We start from the raw sequence: 21,702 nt of genomic DNA, 5'->3' as shown, positions 1-21,702 counted from the left end.
ATATCTAGAGAAAAAAATTCAGGTTCATTTAGAATTACTATTGTTATTTTTTTCCCTTATCAAGTAATTTTGTATTGAGGAATACTTTACATACTACAAATTATAGCTCTTTGAATTATACAAGGTAATGACCATTGATGATTATATATTTAAAACATCATACACAACTGTTACATATATATGTATGTAAATACTTCTTGTCAAAAGCAGAGAACACGTGAATTTTCTACACACAGGATGATTAACCCTTCTACAGCTATTAAGATTCAGTATAATAATAATAAATACCATATGATTTCACCTATATGTGTTATCTAAAAAAACCAAACGAACAACATAACAAAGCAGAAAGAAAGTCAGGTACAGAGAACAAACAGGTGGTTGCCAGACAGCAGAGAAGTGGGGGGATGAAGAAATAGGTGAAGGGGATTATGACGTACAAACTTCTAGCTGCAAAATAAATGAATCACAGGTATGAAATGGACAGTGTGGGGACTATAGTCAATAATTATATCTCTTTTTTTAAAAAAACTTTTAATTTTACTTTGGAGTATAGGCAATTAACAATGCTTTGATGGTTTCAGTTACACAGCAAAGCAACTCAGCTGTACATATACATGTATCTGCTCTCCCCCAAACCCCCCTCCCATTCAGGCTGCCACATAACACTGAGCAGGGTTCCCAGTGATATGCTATAGGTCTTTGTTGGTTATTCATTTTAAACACAGCAGTGTGTACACATCAATCTCAAACTCGATAACAATTCCTCCCGGCCACTGTCCCCCTGGTAGACAGAATACATCTTTGTATGCTAACAGATGGCAAGGCGACTTACGGGGGTCACCATTTTGAAATCTACAGAACTATCGATTCACTATGTTTGGTAACAGGAACAAACATATTGTTGTAGGTCAATTATACTTCAAAAACAAACTCAGAGAGAAAAAGATCAGACTTGTGGTTACCAGAGGTGAGAGGTGGGGAAGAGGGAACTGAATGAAGGTAGTCAAAATGTACAAACTTTTCAGCTGTAAGATAAATAAGTATTAGGGATGCAATGCACTATATGATAAATATAATTAATACTGCTATGTTATATATGAAAGCTGTTAAGAAAGTAAAGCTTAAGAGTTCTCAAGGAAAAAATTTTTTATATTTCTTTAATTCTGTATCTAATGAACTTTTGTGATAATTATTCCATGATGTATGCAAGTTAAATCATTATGCATATACAGTGCTGTATGTCAATTATATCTCAATAAAACTACAGGGGAAAAAAAAAGATTCAGTAAATTAAACCCAGGCCTCAAGGTCCAATGCCCAGTGTTATGTTACTGAATGACTGACAGGTTTGTAAAAACAAACCTGTTAACTTACGAATTTAGCTAAACTAAAACTGCAGCTTAATAAATTATTTAATAAATACTGGTATGCATAGCACATCAGAGACATTAAATACTAGCTGCTGCTGCTAAGGCACTTCAGTCACGTCCGACTCTGTGCGACCCCATAGACCGCAGCCCAACAGGCTCCCCCGTCCCTGGGATTCTCCAGGCAAGAACACTGGAGTGGGTTGCCATTTCCTTCTCCAATGCATGAAAGTGAAAAGTGAAAGTGAAGTCGCTCAGTTGTGTCAGACTCTTAGCGACCCCATGGACTGCAGCCTACCAGGCTCCTCTATCCATGGGATTTTCCAGGCAAGAGTACTGGAGTGGGGTGCCATTGCCTTCTCCGAAAATACTAGCTAGATATCAGTAAATTAATAAAAACTATATTAAAAATGCTTGAAAGATACTACCCAATAAATCAAATATTAGAATCAGAGAATTTCCTGGCGATTCAGTGGTTGACTTTGTTTTCACTGCCAAGGGCGAGGGTTCAATCCCCGGTCAGGGAACCAAGATTCCACAAGTCATCGACTTGGCCAAAGATGAAAATAAATATGCAAATAAATGCTTTTTAAAAAGAATCAGCATGACACAATTATTTTACAATTACTGTTTCCAATAGCAAATGGAAAGCGTTTGCCCCGGCACAAAGCAAGAGCTTAGTAAATAATAGTTATTATTATTGGGCTAAAAAGCATACTTGCAAAAATATATAAGATAGTTAATTAAAGTAGTGTTGACACAACATAATCTATAAAAAGGCTACAAGAAAACTTACCTAACATGGTAATTTGGTAAAAGTACTATACAGTTTCTAAACATGTATCTTTTCCTTTATCTTTTAAATTAATTCCTGGACAATGAAAATTAATCCTGATAATCAAGGGCTATTACAAAAAATATATTCAACCAAATCCTACATATAAATGCCTTACCTTAGTACTATTTTGTTTGTGAAGATTCTGTAGAGTCAAAGCTGGAATCAAGCTATCACTGTTCAGTGTGTAAGTATATATGTTTTAGAGAAAATAAAGAGCTCTGGGTCCTGGAAATTATTTATTTAAAAATTATCATGGGAGTTCCCTGGTGGTCTAGTGGTTAGAATTTCGGGCTTTCACTGCCATGGCCCAACCAGGGTTCAATTCCTGGTTAGGGAACTGAGATCCAGCAAGCTGTGTAGCATGGCCAAAAAAAAAAAAAAAAAAAATTACCATTTAAAATTGGAAAACTGGAAAGTAAAGGACTGATTTCCAGTTAAGTTCATTAGTCACAAACAGGCCTAATCAAAAAACTTCTGTATGTTTCAACCCCAAATTAACTCCCTTGTAGGGAACTGAGATCCCATAAGCCACACAGCCAAAAAAAAAAAAAAAAGAAACATAGTATTCAATTTCACAAAAAGTAAAATAAACAAAAGGAAAAAGTACAAATACATGGAAAAAATATAAGCAGTACTTGTTAAAATTTTAATAGCTATTATCTAGTAGAATTATGCATATATTTTATTTTTATTATACTTTTCTCTATTTTCACATTTTTGATCCTAAAAACACATTTTTGTAGTTGGGGGAAAATACTGTTCTATAGTAGCTATCTCTAAATTGCTTAATAGAACAATTGCTTATACTGTATTTTCCAAAACATTAAATGATCACTGTATTAGCTGGCTTTGCTGTAGGTAAAGAAGTGACCCCCATACTTTCAATGGCTTAGAAAACAAATATTTGTTTCTCACTCATGTTACTATGGATTTTGGATCAGCAGTCACTCTCCACTCAATTCCAGATTTTAGATTAGCTGTGGCTCTTCTTGTATCTTCAGAGTTCCAGAACGGAATCAGTCCCTATTTGGGACATGCTTTTCTCATTACAGAGGAAAAGATCAGAACAGGCAAAAACATACAATGCCTCTTCCAATTTCTGATTAGAACAAGTACACTGCTACTTTAACTCACAGTCCATTGGCTCAGGCAAGTCACATATATAAATCTGACAATGAGGTAGGGAAGTACACTCTGTTTCAGAGAGGCACTCCAAATGAACACAGTAATGGGAAAGAACATATAACGCATTTTCAGGGAAGGGAGAAAATATTTGTGAACTGAAGAATCCATCAAGGTTTGCCCCGTTCATCACAAATATCTACTTCCCTTCAAAGGCAAAAAACACTTACTCCTCAAGAAAGATACCCTAAGAGCAGCCTATTCGGCCTGCTTCCTGAATGTACAAAGTTGGGAATTCAAACACCATTTCAAGACATGAATAGTTGGGTTCTTCTTAACCTAGGCTGGCAGCTCTGTTGACAGTATGTCTCTCTCTAAGCTTAGCCGACAATTTGCCTAGGTATTTACCTAAGAGAAATAAAAATTGTTGTTGCTGTTGTTTAGTTGCTAAGTCATGTCTGAATCTTTGTGACCTCGTGGTCTGTAACCCACCAAGCTACTCTGTCCATGGGATTTCCCAGACAATACTGGAGTAGCTTGACATTTCCTTCTCCAAGAGAAATAAAAATAGATGTCCACAAAAAGACCAGTACAAGTTTTCATAGCAGCCTTATTCATAATAGCTAAATCCTGGAAATTACTCAAATATCCAACTAGAAAAGCAGGAATAAACTCTTACAGCAAGATGAATGAATCTCAAAATGATTACATTTTAAGAATAACATTGAACTAAGTAAAAGAATCCAGACACAAAGGCATGTATGTTGTATGATTCTATTTACATAAAATTCTATAACATGCAAAGTTAATCAATATTGAAAAATATCAGAAGAGTGGTTGTTTTAGGGGGCACAGGGGAACTCTACTGGAAAGGGATACAAAAGAATTTTCTGGGATAAGAGAAATGTTACGTATCTTAATTGTATTCAAGTACTAAAATTCACTTAATACCTATGATTCTGTGCATTTTATTGTAAGTTGTACCTTAATTTTACAAAATTAAATCATTCATTTTTGCAAAGAAAAAAACAATTTTATTGGTTTTTTACCTACTTGATTCCAGTCAGCTCTGTTCTCCAATAACTATACCCCAAATTTTTCTTCTAGATATGCCTCTCTCAGAGATTTAACTACATGTATTTTGAACTAATCAAGCTTTGCTTATTTGTCACAAAAACCACACCTTTTATTCTTTTCCTCTGAGTGCTTTATTCAACTGAAAGGAGTTACTAGGAACTACTTTAAACCTCATATGTTTTAACACACTATGTGACCGGTCATGCCCTTGATTTGGTCATTGCCCTAAGGATTCGTCTTTATCAGCCTTTGTTACTTAAAGTATTTCTCAATTTTATGATTTACTAGTTGAAAAGACTAACAATACTAACTTCAACACTACAGCTCAGACTCCTATTTTCCTCTTCATGTCTGCTGGCAAATGGGCCAGTTCTGTTCTAATCGAAGCAGTTCATAATCAAGGTACTCTAGTAATAATCTCTTTTGTGATCCTGTTATCTAAAGTAATAAAAACAAAAGTTAGTACTAAAATTGCAACTATTCACAGGAAACAGTTTTATAAAATGATTTATCACATATATGACAGATTATTATTTTCCATCTCCCAAAATGTTTATCTTATTTTAACAAATTTATATAAATTGGCTTTGAACTCCCTTTGGGAAGAATCTATTTGTAAAAGCTGTTCAGCTCCTAAGGATGGCATATTCTCCAAAGCCACTTTCAGATATGGTTCAGGAGGATAATGGAAAAGAAAGGACCTTCAGAGGATAAAGCCAAGGTCCACAAAGAACAATGAACTGGGCAACTACCCCCAAGAAAAATAGCTAGTGACTAATCAAGAAACATTCCCTTCCCCAGAGGAGGAAGACCTCGTATTTACCTAGTAGGATTTAAAAGTTGCTGTGGACCAGTGTTTAATGTGTCTCCTACTCTTCCTCTTTCTGAATGGAAGCATTTATTTTGGTTATCCTGTCTCCAACCAAAAATGTATAATGGAAAAGGGGACATGTACAGAAAAGATTACCATAGCAGGCTTATAACTGCTTTGCTAAGAAAAGCCTGCTTAAAAGCTAGGCTCTTGGTAGGTCTCTGGGAACCTGGATTTCCAAAGGTTTCCCATCATTTTCTAATGAGTGGTTTACTGTGTCTAACTTATTAGTGCAAACAGTATGCTTCACACCTACTGCTTTCTTTCTAGGAGTCTAGAACTTTTGCATGTATTAAGCAGAGGTTACATGATCAGCCACACTAAAAACCCTGAGCAGAGTTGTTAATAAGCTTCCCAGGCAGACAAAACTACAAATCCCACAAATTGAGGCTGAAGGAATTATACATGTCCTCTGTGTCCTGGAAGCTTTTGCCCAGTTTCTTTTCACCCATATGCCTTTTCTCTTTGCTGATTTTGTTTTATATTGTTCAATCTCTGAACATAGGACTGGGTTTGGGGACCCCTGACACAGAGCAAGTAACTTGTTTTCAGTTCTTTTGGATCAGAATGAGTCAGAGCTGACCCTGAATAGACCCTGATAAGATGACCTTAGGTTCAAGACTGATGCCCTCACTAGGTAAGACTGAGTGTCTTCCTTGGAGTCAGGAGGTACCAAGTGTATTTTGTCTGAGAGAGAGAAATAAATATTTATGACCAAAAGGCCAGAATGTGGTAGACTATTATTATTACTCCCAACTACTTTGTCCTTTCCTGTAAAGATTTTTCATCCCTGCCCATTACCACGTGACTTGCCATGCATCCTGAGTCAGAATAAACTTCTCCATCCTATTGCCTGGACTGACTGGATGACTTCTTTGGGCCAACAGAATGCAAGTACAAGTGACAGTGTGCAGTTCAGCAAAACCTTTAGGAGGTTCTGCATGACTCCGCCTGTCTCCTGATCTTGTTCTCTGCCACAAGAACACATCCCAAATAGAGACTGTTCCTTCAGGACACATGACGCTTCACCAGCCAACCGACAGCCACAATATGCAAGTTAATCAGAAATAAACGCTTTCTGTAAGCCAGTGACACTTAGGAATTGTTCTACAGCAAAACCTAATGAAAGCTGACTGATATCACCACATACTTAAGACAAAATTAATTTATAATTTAAAATATTACTGTAAAATATACTAATGTAACTATTTTTATAATAGTAAAAAAACCTCCAAATCTAACTTACATTTTGGAGCTCTTTCAGGAACTGGAGTGTCACTGATATTTTCTTCTTTGGCAGATTCTTTATTTTCTGAAGACTTTGGCTTTTTTCTTTGGCGCAGTTCTATAGTTGGTCCTTAAAATATTTGAGATGTTATTACAATGTGTGTAACAAATTATTCTGTCTGTATCTTGAACTGATTTACCTTATTTTACTAAGGCAAAAGTCTGATGAAGAACTATTAGTACCAAAGATAACTCTTTTCATAACTATTTTAGCACTCCCTGCAAAACAAACATTCCTACAAACCAAAAGACAATATAAGTTCTGCCTCCAATCCATGCTTTCAGAGTCTTATTGATAAACTGAGCTCTTCTCTTGAGATGATGCTATTTTCAAAACATCCTAAAATAAGTAAACTCTTTTCCAGAATGACTGGAGAACAAAGTGTTATTTAATAAATTGGCTTATTTTTCAAGTTACCTGAGAGTATCATATGCATTATTCATGAATTAACAATTTTAAAAAAAAATAAAAATATAATAAAATAAATTGATCATAAAATTATACTTCATTTGTTTAAAATCCTGAAGGTTCTACAGAATTTCACAGTGCTGTGTTATCATTATCATTCAACAGACTTAGAGATTTAGGTATCAGAAAATAGGCTGAACCTACAAAAATCCCTGTATTTGGGAAGCTCTCAGAAATTTTTCCAATATTACACTACCTACTATTTCTACAACCGATTAAAAAAAATGTAATGCAGAAAGTACTTTCAAATCAGTAAACCAATTCCAAATTAAACAAGAACTTACTATATTCTCCCTAATTACTCCTCCTCCCTAGTTCATTATGAGGTAGACTGTGTCATGTAGGTATAGAACACTATCATGAAGGTGGTACAAGAATTTATCTCTTTTCTATAGAAGCAGGGTTTTTTTCTTTTCTCTTCATAATGGCTTAAGGATAGAAAAATGAGTCTAAAAAGAGAAGTCAAAAAAGGAGAAATGAATCAGCTACTATTGCTGATATTGGGTGGCTAATTCTAACTTTACTGTGGAAAATGAATAAAATTTATTTTAAAAGAGCTTCAAAGCAAATTCGTATGTTTGTTAAAATGTCTTTCAACAACAAACAAAAAAAAAATGTCTCTCAACACTGACATACTGAGGGAAAAAAATACCATATACTTAGTGGCTTCTGTCTGACTAGTCTAAATTTTAACCATTTTTATATCATTTATTCTTTATTTTATAATCATGTTAAGTAGCAAAGTCAGTGAACAGATTAGAAAATGACATTATTAGAAAAGTCATACCATGGATATTGAGCATTTTTACATACAAATCTGGGACAATTAATAAATACTATTATGTTCCTCATTTATGATTTCCTTTTAATTTTGCTATGGATTAAAGCAAAAGTTAGAAGCAGTCAACAAGAATGAAAATTTATGTAAAGCCAAACAAAGTCTTTTGATGCAAGCGATCATTTTAAATTTTATTGAAAAAGAACACAGGGCTTCCCTGGTGGTCCAGTGGTTAAGAATCTGCCTGCCAGTGAAGGGGACGTGGATTCGATCCCTGGTCCAGGAAGATTCCGCATGCCGCGAGGTAACTAAGGCCGTGCACAACTACTGAAGCCTGAGCACCACAGAGCCTATGCCCCACAACAAGGGAAGTCACCTCAATGCGAGGCCTGTGCACCACAACTGGAGAGTAGTCCTCCACCCCACAACCACAGAAAGCCCAGCAACGAAGAACCAACACAGCCAAAAATAAAATACATAGAAAATTTTTTAAAAGAATTTAAGAAAAAATTATAACCACAAGACATTTACTTAGTAGACACACATCCATGATTAAACACATTAATAGTATTAGATTTTTTTAAAAATGTACTTGGTAATTTCAGAAATCAAGTAAATAAATCTACTGAAAGTTAAAGTGTTAGTCGCTCATTGTATCCAACGCTTTGCGGCATGGTGGACTAGAGCCCGCCAGGTTCCTCTGTCCATGGGATTCTCCAGGCAAGAATACTGGAGTGCTTTGCCATTTCCTTCTCCAGGGGATCTTCCTGACCCAGGGATCAAACTCAGGTCTCCTGCACTGCAGGCTGATTCTTTACTGTCTGAGCAACCAGGCAAGCCAAACAAAATATGTGACCAATGGGTTAGATGGGGCTTTTTTTTATTACACAGAGTCTAATAAAAGTATGCATTTAAGATAACAAGGATGAGGATATTCACAGAAAAGTGTTCTTCACAAAGAGCTATCTTTTTCTTTAAAAAAAAATTTCTCTATAAAATGAATCACTTTACTGAGATTTTCATAGAGTATGCACACATATGGGGTTTTTTGTTTTGTTTTTTTGCATCCATGCTGCACAGGATGCGGGATCTTAGTTCTCTAGAGATCAAACCCATTACCCCTGAAGTGGACACTCAGAGTCCTAAGCAATGAACCGCCAGGGAATTCCAGTACTATTTTCTTGATTCTAAAATGTCATATATTTTAAGACACTATTTAATAAGTTTCTCAAGAGGAAAACAAAACAAAACACTAACATATTAAATACCTGATTTTAAGACATGCCAATTTCAGTGGCATTAAATTGTGGGAGCAAAAAGTACTACTTAGGAAATACAGTAACCTTTTTAACCAATCTCTTCCATCTTGTTCCTAAACTTTTTGCCTGTGACTATAAAACAAAACTGACTGGATGCAAATTTTACCTCATTTTCTTTATGTTGATCTTTTAACTTCATAATTGACAAACAAAGCCCAGAATCCCTAGGTGGGTAAGCAACAAAGACCAATGCAGTGGATAAACCAGATTATTCATTCTGACAGGAAAGCTCTGGGTTAGAATTCAAGTTTTCTTTTCGCTATCTTATAATTTTAGCATTGTAAAGAAAAAGTCCAGTAAATAAAAATGATAACACAGCCACAGGAACAACCTATTTCAGTCTCTGGCTCTGTGATCTTCACATCATACAGTTAACAGGGCTACAAATAGGCTTTCAAATGTCCATCTAGACTATACATAGCAATTTTCAAGAGAAGTGTGAATACTGCTTTACTCAAGGCTGTCACTTTCTTTGCTCTAACATTTGTTCCAAGATATACAAATATAATACCATGACTCTCTACAGCATCAAGAGAAGATGAGATTCCCAAAGAGTATTTACTTAGAGAAAGCGTGGGACAAAGAAAAGGGTCCAAGTGAAGTGAATGATAAGCAAAAAAGCAATATAGAAAACATGTGGATACAAGTAAAATAGACTAGTCAAATTTTAATACAGTGAATACAAATAACATGCATTTTGAAAAAAAGTATGGAATGCCTAATAAACATACTCAGAATAATGCCTAGCACACAGACATGTTTACTATAAATAACATTACTAGATTACAATAAATAAGAATTTAATTACTAGTTGTTGCTGTGCTCAGTCATGTCTGACTCTCTGCAACCCTTTGGGCTGTAGCCCTCCAGGCTCCTCTGTCCATAGGATTTTTTCAGGCAAGAATATTGGAGTGGGTTGTTATTTCCTCCTCCAGGGGATCTTCCCAACCCAGAGATCGAACCCGTATCACCTGTGTCCTGCATTGCAGGCATATTCTTTACCTGCTGAGCCATTGGGGAAGCACAGCTAACACATTAGACAGCCAAATATTTATGGAATTAAAAGTCTGTTGAATGAAACTATAACTTAACAATACTTCAATGCATTAATCATTCCAAGTAAGACGTGTATCATTCCTTTGGATTATCTGTCGTTTTACAAACAAAAGTCATTTTTCACTTTATATCATGGAAGTAAATTTCACAAACTTGTATGGCTTATGAAATCATAACTGGTTCCACATCATATCTGTTTAGTTAGGTCTAACTTTAACCTGTTAAAACAATTCCTCATTAGCATGATATATAATATTAAAGACTTTTAGTACTGCAGTTTTAATTTTTTTATGCTTTAAGTGCTCATGGAAACATATAAGTGAGCTTATCAACCCACGCCCAGAGATTTGCAGGTAGTTAGAAAAGTAAAAAATAGGAAAAAATGTATCACATATACTGGAACCAAAGATAAAACCAAGGCAACAAAGAGAAATACATTCTTCCTTACCAACTACAAAGAGTTTAGTTTTGAAGCTGCTTTTAGGTACAGTGTCTTAAATTAGACCAGTTTTAACCCAGAAAACTAAAAGAGGAGGAGGAGGCAAATATGAAGCAAGAGTGAGAGCAGGAACAGAGCAGCAAGTCACAGAACAAACAATTCTTAAAACTAATTTTTTTTTAAACTGTTTTCCACTGAATTCTTCAGACTCCCTTCTTGCATTCCTGGTTTAGCAAGGCTTCAGTCTAAACAGATCACGTTCACAACCCTCCTCAACAAGGTTAAAAATCCTATTTTCCAGAATGAAAAGTCTAACTGCTCAGTCAGGCGATATCATTATATCTATGCTTGAAAGTACCGTGCCTATTATGAACATGTGACACAAATATTTCCTAGAACCTCTCTCGCTGGCGAAGTTCCGCCCAGCTCCCCATTTTTCTCTCATACCTATCAACTTCTGTGGATCAACACGGAGTGAGTTGTCCTGGCAGTGGCCCTGAAGAGGTGAAAAGCTTTCTCCAGCCCACCAACTTTCACCCTCAAAGCACTCCGGGCTTCCGGATCCCCCAAAGCCACCCACCCATTCTTTCTCCCTGTGCCGTCGCCCCCTAAACCTGTAAATGAAATTGACTGACCTTCACTCTTCCGTTTCTGCTTCTTCGTCTCCTCCCAATCCACCTCACTTACCCCTTTCATCCCAAACCCAAGCCTCTTTCTGTCCCCCCACTTGGCGTGCGGCTCCTCTTACCCGGGGGTGACCTGGTCAGCACCCACAGACCTCTCAGGAGCGCACTCAGCCTGAGGGGCACTCGGCTACAAGACTTTCACTCCCGAAAGCACTCGCACCTACATCACAACCCGAGTCCGTCCCCCGCTCCGCTCACCAGCAGCTCCGGGCCCTTCCTCTCAGCCACTCCCCCCTCGGCGTTCTCTCCCGCGACCCGATTTCCAACTTCAAGCTCCACTTCTGCCTCCCACTCGAGCCGGCACGACTTCAGGCCGTCCACTCCACTCCCTCTCAATGTCTCCGCACGCCTCCCGCCCCCCTCGCCGCGGTCCCGCTCCTTCCCGCCGGACAGCCGCGGCCACCCGCCGCCCGGGTCTCCCGGTCCTTTTTTCCGGAGACCTCTGGCGGCTGTACGCGCGCCGGACCCCGGGGCCGGTCACCTTCTTCCTCCGCCATCGTCCCCGCGGAGGCCGGGGAGGCTCCCTCGTGGCTCCAGCGCCGCCCGGCGTCTCCCGCCTCCGCGTAGCCGAGCCCCGCGGCTCTCCTCAGGCCCGCTCCGGGGCCGCCGCGCCCCCACTTCCTGACCCGCCCACTCACCCCCCCTCCGGTGTCGCCGCCAACCGCGTCCCCTTGCCCCGGGCCGCCCTGGAACCAGAGTGCTGGGAGCGGAGGGCTGGCCGGAGTGTATGGCGAGAGCGCCTGGGCCTGAGCGGGCAGGAAGGAAGGCGGCTCAGGCGGGGGTGGCTCCGCCCTTCCGCCCACACCCCTAGGAGACAAATCCCAGGGGCTGCGGGCCCTTCCGCCCACACCCCTAGGAGACAAATCCCGGGGGCTCCCGCTGGGGCACTACTCCCACCTTCTCCTCACCGGTAAAGGTGGGTGCCCGAGGGCCGTTCTGGCACTTTTGTGACTGGACTCAGGTATTCCTGGTGGCTCAGACGGTAAAGACTCCGACTGCAATGCGGGAGACATGGGTTCGATCCCTGGATCGGGAAGATCCCCTGGAGGAGGCCATGGAAACCCGTTCCAGTGTTCTTGCCTGAAGAATCCCCAGTGGACATAGGAGCCTGGTGGGCTGCAGTCCATGGGGTCGCAAAGAGTCAGACACGACTGAGTAACTAAGCACGGCACAGTCCAGAGAATATCCAGATCCAGCCCCCGTACCTGCCCCATTTTACAGAGAGGAAAAGGAGGTCCAGCGAGTCTAAGTCACCAAGCTAGTCTGAGCCAGGGCTCCTAAATCCTCAGAGTGCCTTCAGAGCGCGGCAAAACCCCTTTGGGTTGTTGGCACATTGGTTTAGTAGCCCGCTAGACATTTACAAGACGGAGCAGGCAACGGCAACCCACTCCAGTACTCTTGCCTGGAAAATCCCATGGATGGAGGAGCCTGGTAGGCTGCAGTCCATGGGGTCGCTAAGGGTCGGACACGACTGAGCGACTTCACTTTCACTTTTCACTTTCATGCATTGGAGAAGGAAATGGCAACCCACTCCAGTGTTCTTGCCTGGAGAATCCCAGGGACGGGGGAGCCTGGTGGGCTGCCGTCTATGGGGTTGCACAGAGTCGGACACGACTGAAGCGACTTAGCAGCAGCAGCAGCAGACATTTACAAGAAAAAAGCTTGTACTTGCAACTTAAGTGTCTTAACCGCCCAAAGTAGTTAAACAAATGTATCTGCATTTCATACTATTATTTTACAAACAGTAATACTACGGCCAGTGCAGAGGAGAGGGTGCAGTTTAGATATTCCACAGCAATGGAACGTAGTTTTAACTTGTCATACTGTTTGTCTTCACTTTTATTATACCTGGATCTTTCCCCCTCAACAGTGTTGTTGTTCAGTCGTTAAGTCTTGTATTTGTGTCCCAATGGACTACAGCATGACAGGCTCTCCTGTCCTTCACTACCTTCCGGAGTTTACTCAGATTCATGACCACTGAGTCAGTGATACTTTCTAACCATCTTATCCTCTGATGCAGCCCTTCTCCTTTAACCTTCAGTCTTTCCCAGGGTCAGAGTCTTTCCCGGTGAGTCAGCTCTTCACATCAGGCGGCGGAACTATTGGAGCTTCAACTTTAGCAACAGTCCTTCAAGTGAATATTTTGGGTTGATTTCCTTTAGGTTTAGGTTTAAGCTCCTTGCTCTCCAAGGGATTCTCAAGAGTCTTCTCTGGGACGGCAGTTCAAAACCATCAATTCTTTGGCGCTCAGCCTTCTTTCCAGTCCACCTGTCACATCCGTACATGACTACTAAAAAAACCATAGCTTTGACTTTGTCACATATTAAAAAGATGCCTCTGCTTTTGAATACACTGGCTGGGTTTGTCATAGCTTTCCTTCCAAGGAGCAAGCATCTTTTAATTGCATGGCTGCAGTCATTGTCTGGAGTGATTTTGGAACCCAAGAAAATAAAATCTGTCACTGCTTCCACTTTTTCCCCTTCTATTTGCCATGATCTGATGGGACTGGATGCCATGATCTTAGGTTTTTGAATGCTGCGTTTTAAGTCAGCTTTTCACCCTCATCAAAGAGGCTCTTTAGTTCCCCTTCACTTTCTGCCGTTAGAGTGGTATTATCTGTATATCTAAGGTTGTTGAAATTTCTCCCAGCAATCTTGATTTCAGCTTGTGACTCACCCAGGCTGGCATTTCGCATGAAATACTCTGCATATAAGCTAAATAAGCAGGATGACAATATACAGCATTGTCATACTGCTTTCCCAATTTTGAACCAGTCAGTTGTTCTATGTCCAATTCTAACTTTTGCTTCTTGACCTACCTACAGATTTCTCAGCAGACAAGTAGGGTAACCTGGTACTCCCATCTCTTTAAGAATTTTCCACAGTTTATTGTGATCCACACAGTCAAAGGCTTTAGCATAGTCAATAAAACAGATATTTTTCTGGAGCTCCCTTTCTTTCTCTATGATCCGACAAATGTAGGCAATTTGATCTCTAGTTCCTCTGCCTCTTGAAAACTCAGTTTGTACATCTGGAAGTTCTCAGTTCACATACTACTTAAGCCTGTGTGCTGTGCTAAGTCGCTTCAGTGGTCTCTGAATTTTTGCCACCCCATGAACTGAGACCCGTTGAGCTCCTCTGTCCATGGGATTTCCCAGGCAAGAATACTGGAGTGGGTTGTCATTTCCTTCTCCAGGGGATCTTCCCTCACCCAGGGGTCAAACTTGCATCTCTTACAACTCCAGCGTTGGCAGGCCGTTTCTTTACCACTAGTGCCACCTAGCTTGAAGGATTTTGAGCATCACATTGCTAGCATGTGAAATGAGCGCAATTGTATGGTAATTTGAACATACTTTGGCTTTGCCCTTCTTTGGGATTGAAATGAAAGCTGACATTTTCCAATCCTGTGGCCACTGCTGAGTTTTCCAAATTTCCTGACATATTGAGAGCAGCACTTTAACAGCATCATCCTTTAGAATTTTAAATAGCTCAGCTGGAATTCCATGGCCTCCACTAGCTTTGTAGTAAGGCTTCCTAAGGCCTTCTTGACTTCGCACTCCAGGATGTCTGGTTCTAGGTGAGTGACCACACTATCGTGGTTATCTGGGTCATAGCACTTCGCATTCATGTGTTTCAACAGTAGGAAGAAGTAAATTTAAGAACTGATAAAATGCCCATTATAGAATGAGGAAAAAAGCACAGGAACTCACTGAAGTCATGGGGTAATGATGGCTGTCCCATTTTTAGCAGACAGCAAGAGTCTCGTTCCTAATAGCACCTGTATTAAGTCAGGGTGTTTGGGGAGAAGCTATCAGCTTTCAGTGCTATGCAAAAACAGGTCCAGGAACTCCTTTTATGCCTTTGGTCACCTGTAAATATTTCTTGCCTGACAAGTAACATTGGACAAGGAGTTAGAAACATGGGTTTCTATGGGAAGACACTAGTTGCACCAAAAAGGCCTGAGTCAAAACTACGAGAGAATAAAACTGTGGGTCACTGAAAACCACAAGAACCCATGTACACAAGCAGCAGATTTCAGTGCCCAGCTTATCAGATGAGAAGCAAGCAGAGCTCCACTTCATGAGGGCCACTGTTTTCCATGTCAAGGGTCTTGAGGTGATGACCATTCCTCAGGCCGTATATGCGCTACACAGAAGTAGAAAAAGAGAAAAAATAGTGATTCTCGAAATTAAATAGGAATATGAAAGGAGAGATACTTATTCAATCTTTAGATACAAATCGGTGGAATTGTGATTGTGTTCCCTAATAGGAACATTCTTCCCTTGACCTAAACCTTCCCATAAGACTGAGAATGAATCATTTTATCCCTGAACCAGTGTAATTTCTCTATGAGAAAAATAAGATTTTTTTGTTCCAAATATCAACTTCATTCAAAAAGATGTACCCCTGACTGCTCAAGATGTCGCCATTACCTGGCAGTATAGCTGAGCTTCGGAGAAGGCAATGGCACCCCACCCACTCCAGTACTCTTGCCTGGAAAATCCCATGGATGGAGGAGCCTGGAAGGCTGCAGTCCATGGGGTCGCTGAGGGTCGGACACAACTGAACAACTTCACTTTCACTTTTCACTTTGATGCATTGGAGAAGGAAATGGAAACCCACTCCAGTGTTCTTGCCTGGAGAATCCCAGGGACGGGGGAGCCTGGTGGGCTGCTGTGTCTGGGGTTGCACAGAGTCAGACACGACTGAAGCGACTTAGCAGCAGCAGCAGCATAGCTGAGCTTTCATTAGGTCACTCCATAACTCAATAAGACCAGGTGATTCCAGATGGTAATATACACAACCAGGCGCACACGTGATCCTAATATGTGTGCTAATCAGAATGATAGCTTCTGATCCTGACTTCATGGACCATTTTATGACTGCAAACCATGGGCTGCTAGTTTCCCATCCAGAATCTGAAAGGTTGTTTCATTAACCTTTGCCTCATCTTGACCAATCCTAAACACTTCAGATTTTCTCAAATGGTCTTTCATTTACAGTCTACACTCAAAGAACAGTATGATTTGCTGCCTCTTCTAGAAGTTTGGCTTCCCCGGTGGCTCAATTGGTAAAGAATCCGCCTGCAGTGCAAGAGACCCTGGTTCCATCTCTGGGTTGGGAAGATCCCCTGGAGAAGGAAACAGCAACCCACTCCAGTATTCTTGCCTGGGAAATCCCATGGACAGAGGAGCTTGGTGGGATACAGTCCCTGGGGCTGCAAGAGTTGGACACGATTTAGAGGCTAAACCACCACCTAGAAGCTTAAGGACCCCTTTTGTGTGCAATGGATATTTTTAGGGCTTGATGTGAAAAGCTTTGTTTAAGAAGTTAAGTCTTTTAAGAAAATGTAGATTAGAAGGGTATTGTAGTAACTGGGTTAAAAAATAAAGGCTTGAAATAAGACAATGGAAATAAAAGTGTTCAAAGAGAACGGATTCAAAAAATGCTGGAGGTAAAATCTACAGGGCCTAGTGACCAACTGGATGTGATAAATGATGAGCTGAGAATGACTCTTAAGGTTTCTATCTTAAAATTGATCTTGTGCCTTCTGTGTGCCAAGTACTGTTTGTTACCAGAACATGAGACAAATACAAAACAAAAGCCCCTGAAAACTCACCTACTTGGAACCAAAATAAATACAAGTAAAGACTGTTTTAAAGGATACTCTTCTATCTAATTCTCCATCTTAGCGTATAGAATAATTAGTGTGAAATCTTTGCATTAGTTCAGCTTTTCTTCTATTAAAGATATGGAACTCTTTCTCACCTTTATTATGCCATAAATTTGTAATTATCCATTAAGCAACATATTTAAGTTAGCCTCAATACCATTTCCTTTGTGAAGTCTGAACCAGGTATGATCAATTAGTCCTTGAAAACACATAACACTCTTATCAGCGTTATATTCTGACTTGTACTTTGGTCATGTTTTATCCTGTTCTTTCAACTCTTTGAAACATGTTGTAGACTATGTTGGTAATTAATTTAAAAGTTGCTGATAATAGTATGAGCTGTGGATGTCTTAGATAAGTTGTATGTTTCACACTAACCATTAAAACTATGATTAGATGCTGTTTTGTCTTAACTTGTCATTAGTTCTTCTTGTGATTATGAATTAATTTTTTTCTAAGCTTTTTCTGTAAAAGAGGAAATAAAGGGCTATATTGTCAGTTGCTCCTGCAGTTGTTTCTCAAGCAGGCCTCACTTTTTCCTCATTGTTTGAAGCTGTACTTCGGTGCCTCCTGAATATATTTGCTCTGTTATCACTCACAAGGATTGGCTGTCTTCCTCTTCCACTAACTGGAAGTATTACAATCATACAAAGCAATAGTCAAACTGGAAAACTGTATAAGCCTCCCCAGTGGGAAAATATTAAACAATGTGTATCTATTTAAATATTTTTAAATTGAACATAGGACATGTGAACACAGACAATTGAACTCTAGGACATCTTCTAAAATATAGTTTTTTCCTACAGTTAAAACTCCTCCAGGAAGAGACTTTTTTTTTTTAACCAGATTAGTCATAAGAAATCATTAATTCATTAAACATATTCTTTCATTTATTAATAAAAAAATTAGTGGTACTAAATGGCTTATTATTAAGATTTCCCAGGCAAAGCTTCTATTTTAGTAGACCAAGATTTCATCCTCTCTTCTTTCAGGTAAGTAAGCCCTCAGGTAACTAAGTAAGTAAATATTTGTGAAATTTAGTTGAATTGAATATTAGAATTGCCAGGTAATATAGGACACTTTAGTATAATATGCTCCATGCAATATTTGGGCCAGCGTAAGCTAAAAATTACTTGTTATTTATTTGAAATTTCCATTTAATTAAGTATGCTGCTTTTGGTTTGGTTTGGCTTTTCGTTCCTTTGTCGATCCTATTTATGGATTGAGATTGCCCCGTGAGGAGCTCCCTAGCGTTGATTACTCTCCTGCATTCTGGACCCATGTAAATAACGGATTAAATTCTTTCTCATGATAGAGGGAAGGCATAGCAGGTGGATTCTGAGTACATCAATTATTAATTCAGAAAAGAATCTGCCATTCCTCAAGCACTGATACCTGAAACCGCTGATGCTGTCTTCCCACCCTGAAGGTGGTTCCGGCTAGAACGTGGATGGCCTGGTGCCCCCAGAGCTACCATCGAGCTACTCCCCAGCCAGCCGTCAATGCAGGTGACTGAGCGGGTGTATCTAGACCAGCTGTGTGGAGGACTAGTTGCACTCCAAAGTACAGACACATCTTAAAACCAAAAGCATGCAGTGATTGTGGGGGGGGAGTTTTCCCAGCAAAATTACGATGTATCACCACAACGATTTAAGTGTAACAGGGTAATTGCCATGGTATTTTTTTCTTAATACAGTAAAAAAAAAAAAAGAAAAAATCTGTTCACCAATTATGACATGATTTAAATATAGATAAATTTTTAAAATTTTGTTACAGTTCCACATAAGCACTCTGGTTGAGAATAGGACCCTGAAAAGTCACTGTGAGTCCTGGAGATGGCAGAGGCATCCAAAATCATGTCTGGGTGAATTCCATACCAAACTTTCTCTTTGGATGTGTACATCAATGTGAAAGGTGACTCTGACTTTACATTTTAGTGTAAAAAGCATACTGTTAATAACTAGATAATACTAACATTTTAACTGGTGCTAAAGAAAAACAATTTTTTACTTTTAAGATTTAAATTTATAGACAACTTTAAAGGAAAACTGCATAAAGCACATTCCTTTTCACCTGCAGGAACGAACATACACTTATTCATTCAACAGATACTTATTGTATATATCCCACGTGCTGCCTAGTCACTAAGGATTCAGTGGGGAAGAAAATACACTTTACCTTGACTGAAGTTACAATCTGGGGAGCAGATTATAGGGAGATTTACAGAGCCTAGTGAGTCAGGAAAGGCCTTCCTTAGAAAGGTAAGAATTCTGCATAGCAGTTAGTCAGTGAAGAGAAAGATAACAGAAAAAAACAGTGCATCACTCATGCAACAACCCAGAAAAAAGACAACAAAGTATAGAGCATGAGGGTACGGGTGCCTTGAATAAAACTCAAGAGGTAGGCAGACGTCAGCTCACCCAATAGCACGCAGTAATACGTTTGGGTATTTTAAACGGCAAATGGAAACCTTTAGTAGAAAAGATGTGAAGAACACATAATCACTTTGTTGTGCTCTTATCACATACCCACACAAAAGTTAAAGAGGATGGGAGGAAATTTTTGGAGGTGATATTTGTGGCATTGATTGTGGTGATGGTTTCACTAATATGCTTACCTAGTATGCTGTTAAGTCACTTAGTCTTGAGTGACTCTGCGACCCCATGGACTGCAGCACGCCAGGCTTCCCTGTTCTTCACCATCTCTTGGAGCTTGCTCAAACTCATGTCCATTGAGTCGGGGATGCCATCCAACGATCTTCTCCTCTGTTGCCCCCTTCTCCTCTTGCCCTCAATCTTTCCCAGCATCAGGATCTTTTCCAATGAGATGGCTCTTCGCATCAGATGGCCAAAGTATTGGAGTTTCAGCTTCAGCATCAATCCTTTCAATGAATGTTCAGGGTTGATTTCCTTTAGGACTGACTGGTTTGATCTCCTTGCAGTCCACGGGACTCTCAAGAGTCTTCTCCAACACCACAGTTCAAAAGCATCAATTTTTTGGCACTCAGCCTTCTTCATGGTCCAACTCTCACATCCATATATGACAACTGGAAAAACCATAGCTCTGACTATACAGACCTTTGTCAGCAAAGTGACATTTCTGCTTTTAAATACACTGTCTAGGTTTGTCACGGAGAAGGCGATGGCACCCCACTCTAGTATTCTTGCCTAGAAAATCCCATGGACGGAGGAGCCTGGTAGGCTGCAGTCCATGGAGTAGCGAAGAGTCAGACACGACTGAGTGACTTCACTTTTCACTTTTCACTTTCATGCATTGGAGAAGGAAATGGCAACCCACTCCAGTGTTCTTGCCTGGAGAATCCCAGGGACGGGGGAGCCTGGTGGGCTGCCGTCAATGGGGTTGCACAGAGTCGGACACGAATGAAGCAACTTAGCAGCAGCAGCAGCAGCAGCAGGTTTGTGAAAACTTTTCTTCCAAGGAGCAATTAATTTCATGGCTGCAGTCACCATCTGCAGTGATTTTGGAGCCCCCCAAAATAAAGTCTGTCACAGTTTCCATTGTTTCCCCATCTCTTTGCCATGAAGTGATGGGACCAGATGCCATGATCTTAGTTTTTTGAATGTTGAGTGTTAAGCCAACTTCTTCACTCTCCTCTTTCACTTTCATCAAGACGCTCTTTAGTTCCTCTTCGCTTTCTGCCATAAGGGTGGTGTCATCTGCATATCTGAAGTTATTGATATTTCTCACGGCAATCTTGATTTCAGCTTGTGCTTCATCCAGTCCGGCATTTCTCATGATGTACTCTGCATTTAAGTTAAATAAGCAGGGTAACAATATTCAGCTTTGACACACTCCTTTCCCAAGTCACTCCTTTGAACCAGTCCGTTCTTCCATGTCTGGTTATAACTGTTGCTTCTTGACCTGCATACAGGTTTCTCAGGAGGCAGGTAAGGTACTCTGGTATTCCCATCTCTTTAAGAATTTTCCACAGTTTGTAGTGATCCACATAGTCAAAGGCTTTGGGGTAGTCAATGAAGCAGAAGTAGATGTTTTTCTGGAACTTTCTTGCTTTTTCTATGATCCAACTCACCAAGTTGCACACACCAAGTTGTACAGTCTTTATATCTCAATAATACTTCAATAAAGTGGTTTCAAAACATGTAATCAAGGACTTCCCTGGTGGTCCAGTGGCTAAGACTCTGGACTCCCAATACCCAGGGCCCAGGTTTGTTCCCTGGTTAGGGAACTAGATACTATAACTATGAGTTCATATGCTGAAGCTAAGGATTCAGCATGCTGCAACTAAAGACCAGTGCAGCCAAATAAATAAAAATTTTTATTTTAAAATGTAATAATTTGAAATATTATTCTTATAGAAAAGCATTCTGGCAATAGAGGAAAGCAGAATTTGAAGCACGGATTCAATACTGGGGCAAAGCACTGGTGAGAGATGCTGATGATGAGGATGGTGAGGTGAGGAAGTCACATGTGGCTTTCTTAACGTTAATACCTGGTACTCTGTGGTGCTGGTTCCTGAAGTAGAGAAAACATAAGAAGCATGTTTTCAGACCTGCTAACATAGGAAGGTATGTTTGTTTTTAGCATGTTGCATTTGAAATGCCCAGAGAGATATTTAAATGGAAATAAATGTCCATTGACTTGTTGGGTTTTTAAGCTGGTAGCTCCAAACAAGAATGCAAAAGTAAGTTATTGAATTTTCCCAGAAAAGAGAGAAGGTGGCTAAGGAAGAAAACAT

The 21,702-nt window shown here is 40.0% G+C and overlaps 1 protein-coding gene across 3 annotated transcripts in view; it reads right to left on the bottom strand.

Moving 5' to 3' along the window:
- The window catches only part of DPY19L4 (dpy-19 like 4), a 64,868-nt gene extending 52,888 nt beyond the window's left edge, over nt 1-11,980 (bottom strand). Inside the window, exons 1-2 of one of the 3 annotated variants that reach the window (XM_006076266.4) lie at nt 11,794-11,980; nt 6,525-6,635 (exon numbers count right to left, since the gene is read on the bottom strand). In XM_006076266.4, coding sequence (XP_006076328.3) covers nt 6,525-6,635; nt 11,794-11,809 — 127 coding nt within the window. In that variant the 5' untranslated portion in view covers nt 11,810-11,980. Of the gene's footprint in view, nt 1-2,323; nt 2,481-6,524; nt 6,636-11,510; nt 11,719-11,793 lie in introns of those variants that run through there. The other 2 variants (XM_044928542.2, XM_025265045.3) reach the window with 2 other exon arrangements.
- Nucleotides 11,981-21,702: the final 9,722 nt, after the last annotated feature.

Source organism: Bubalus bubalis, chromosome 15, assembly GCF_019923935.1.
Source record: "Bubalus bubalis isolate 160015118507 breed Murrah chromosome 15, NDDB_SH_1, whole genome shotgun sequence".
Lineage (NCBI taxonomy): Eukaryota > Metazoa > Chordata > Mammalia > Artiodactyla > Bovidae > Bubalus > Bubalus bubalis.
This window is presented reverse-complemented; position numbering and strand designations above follow the sequence as displayed.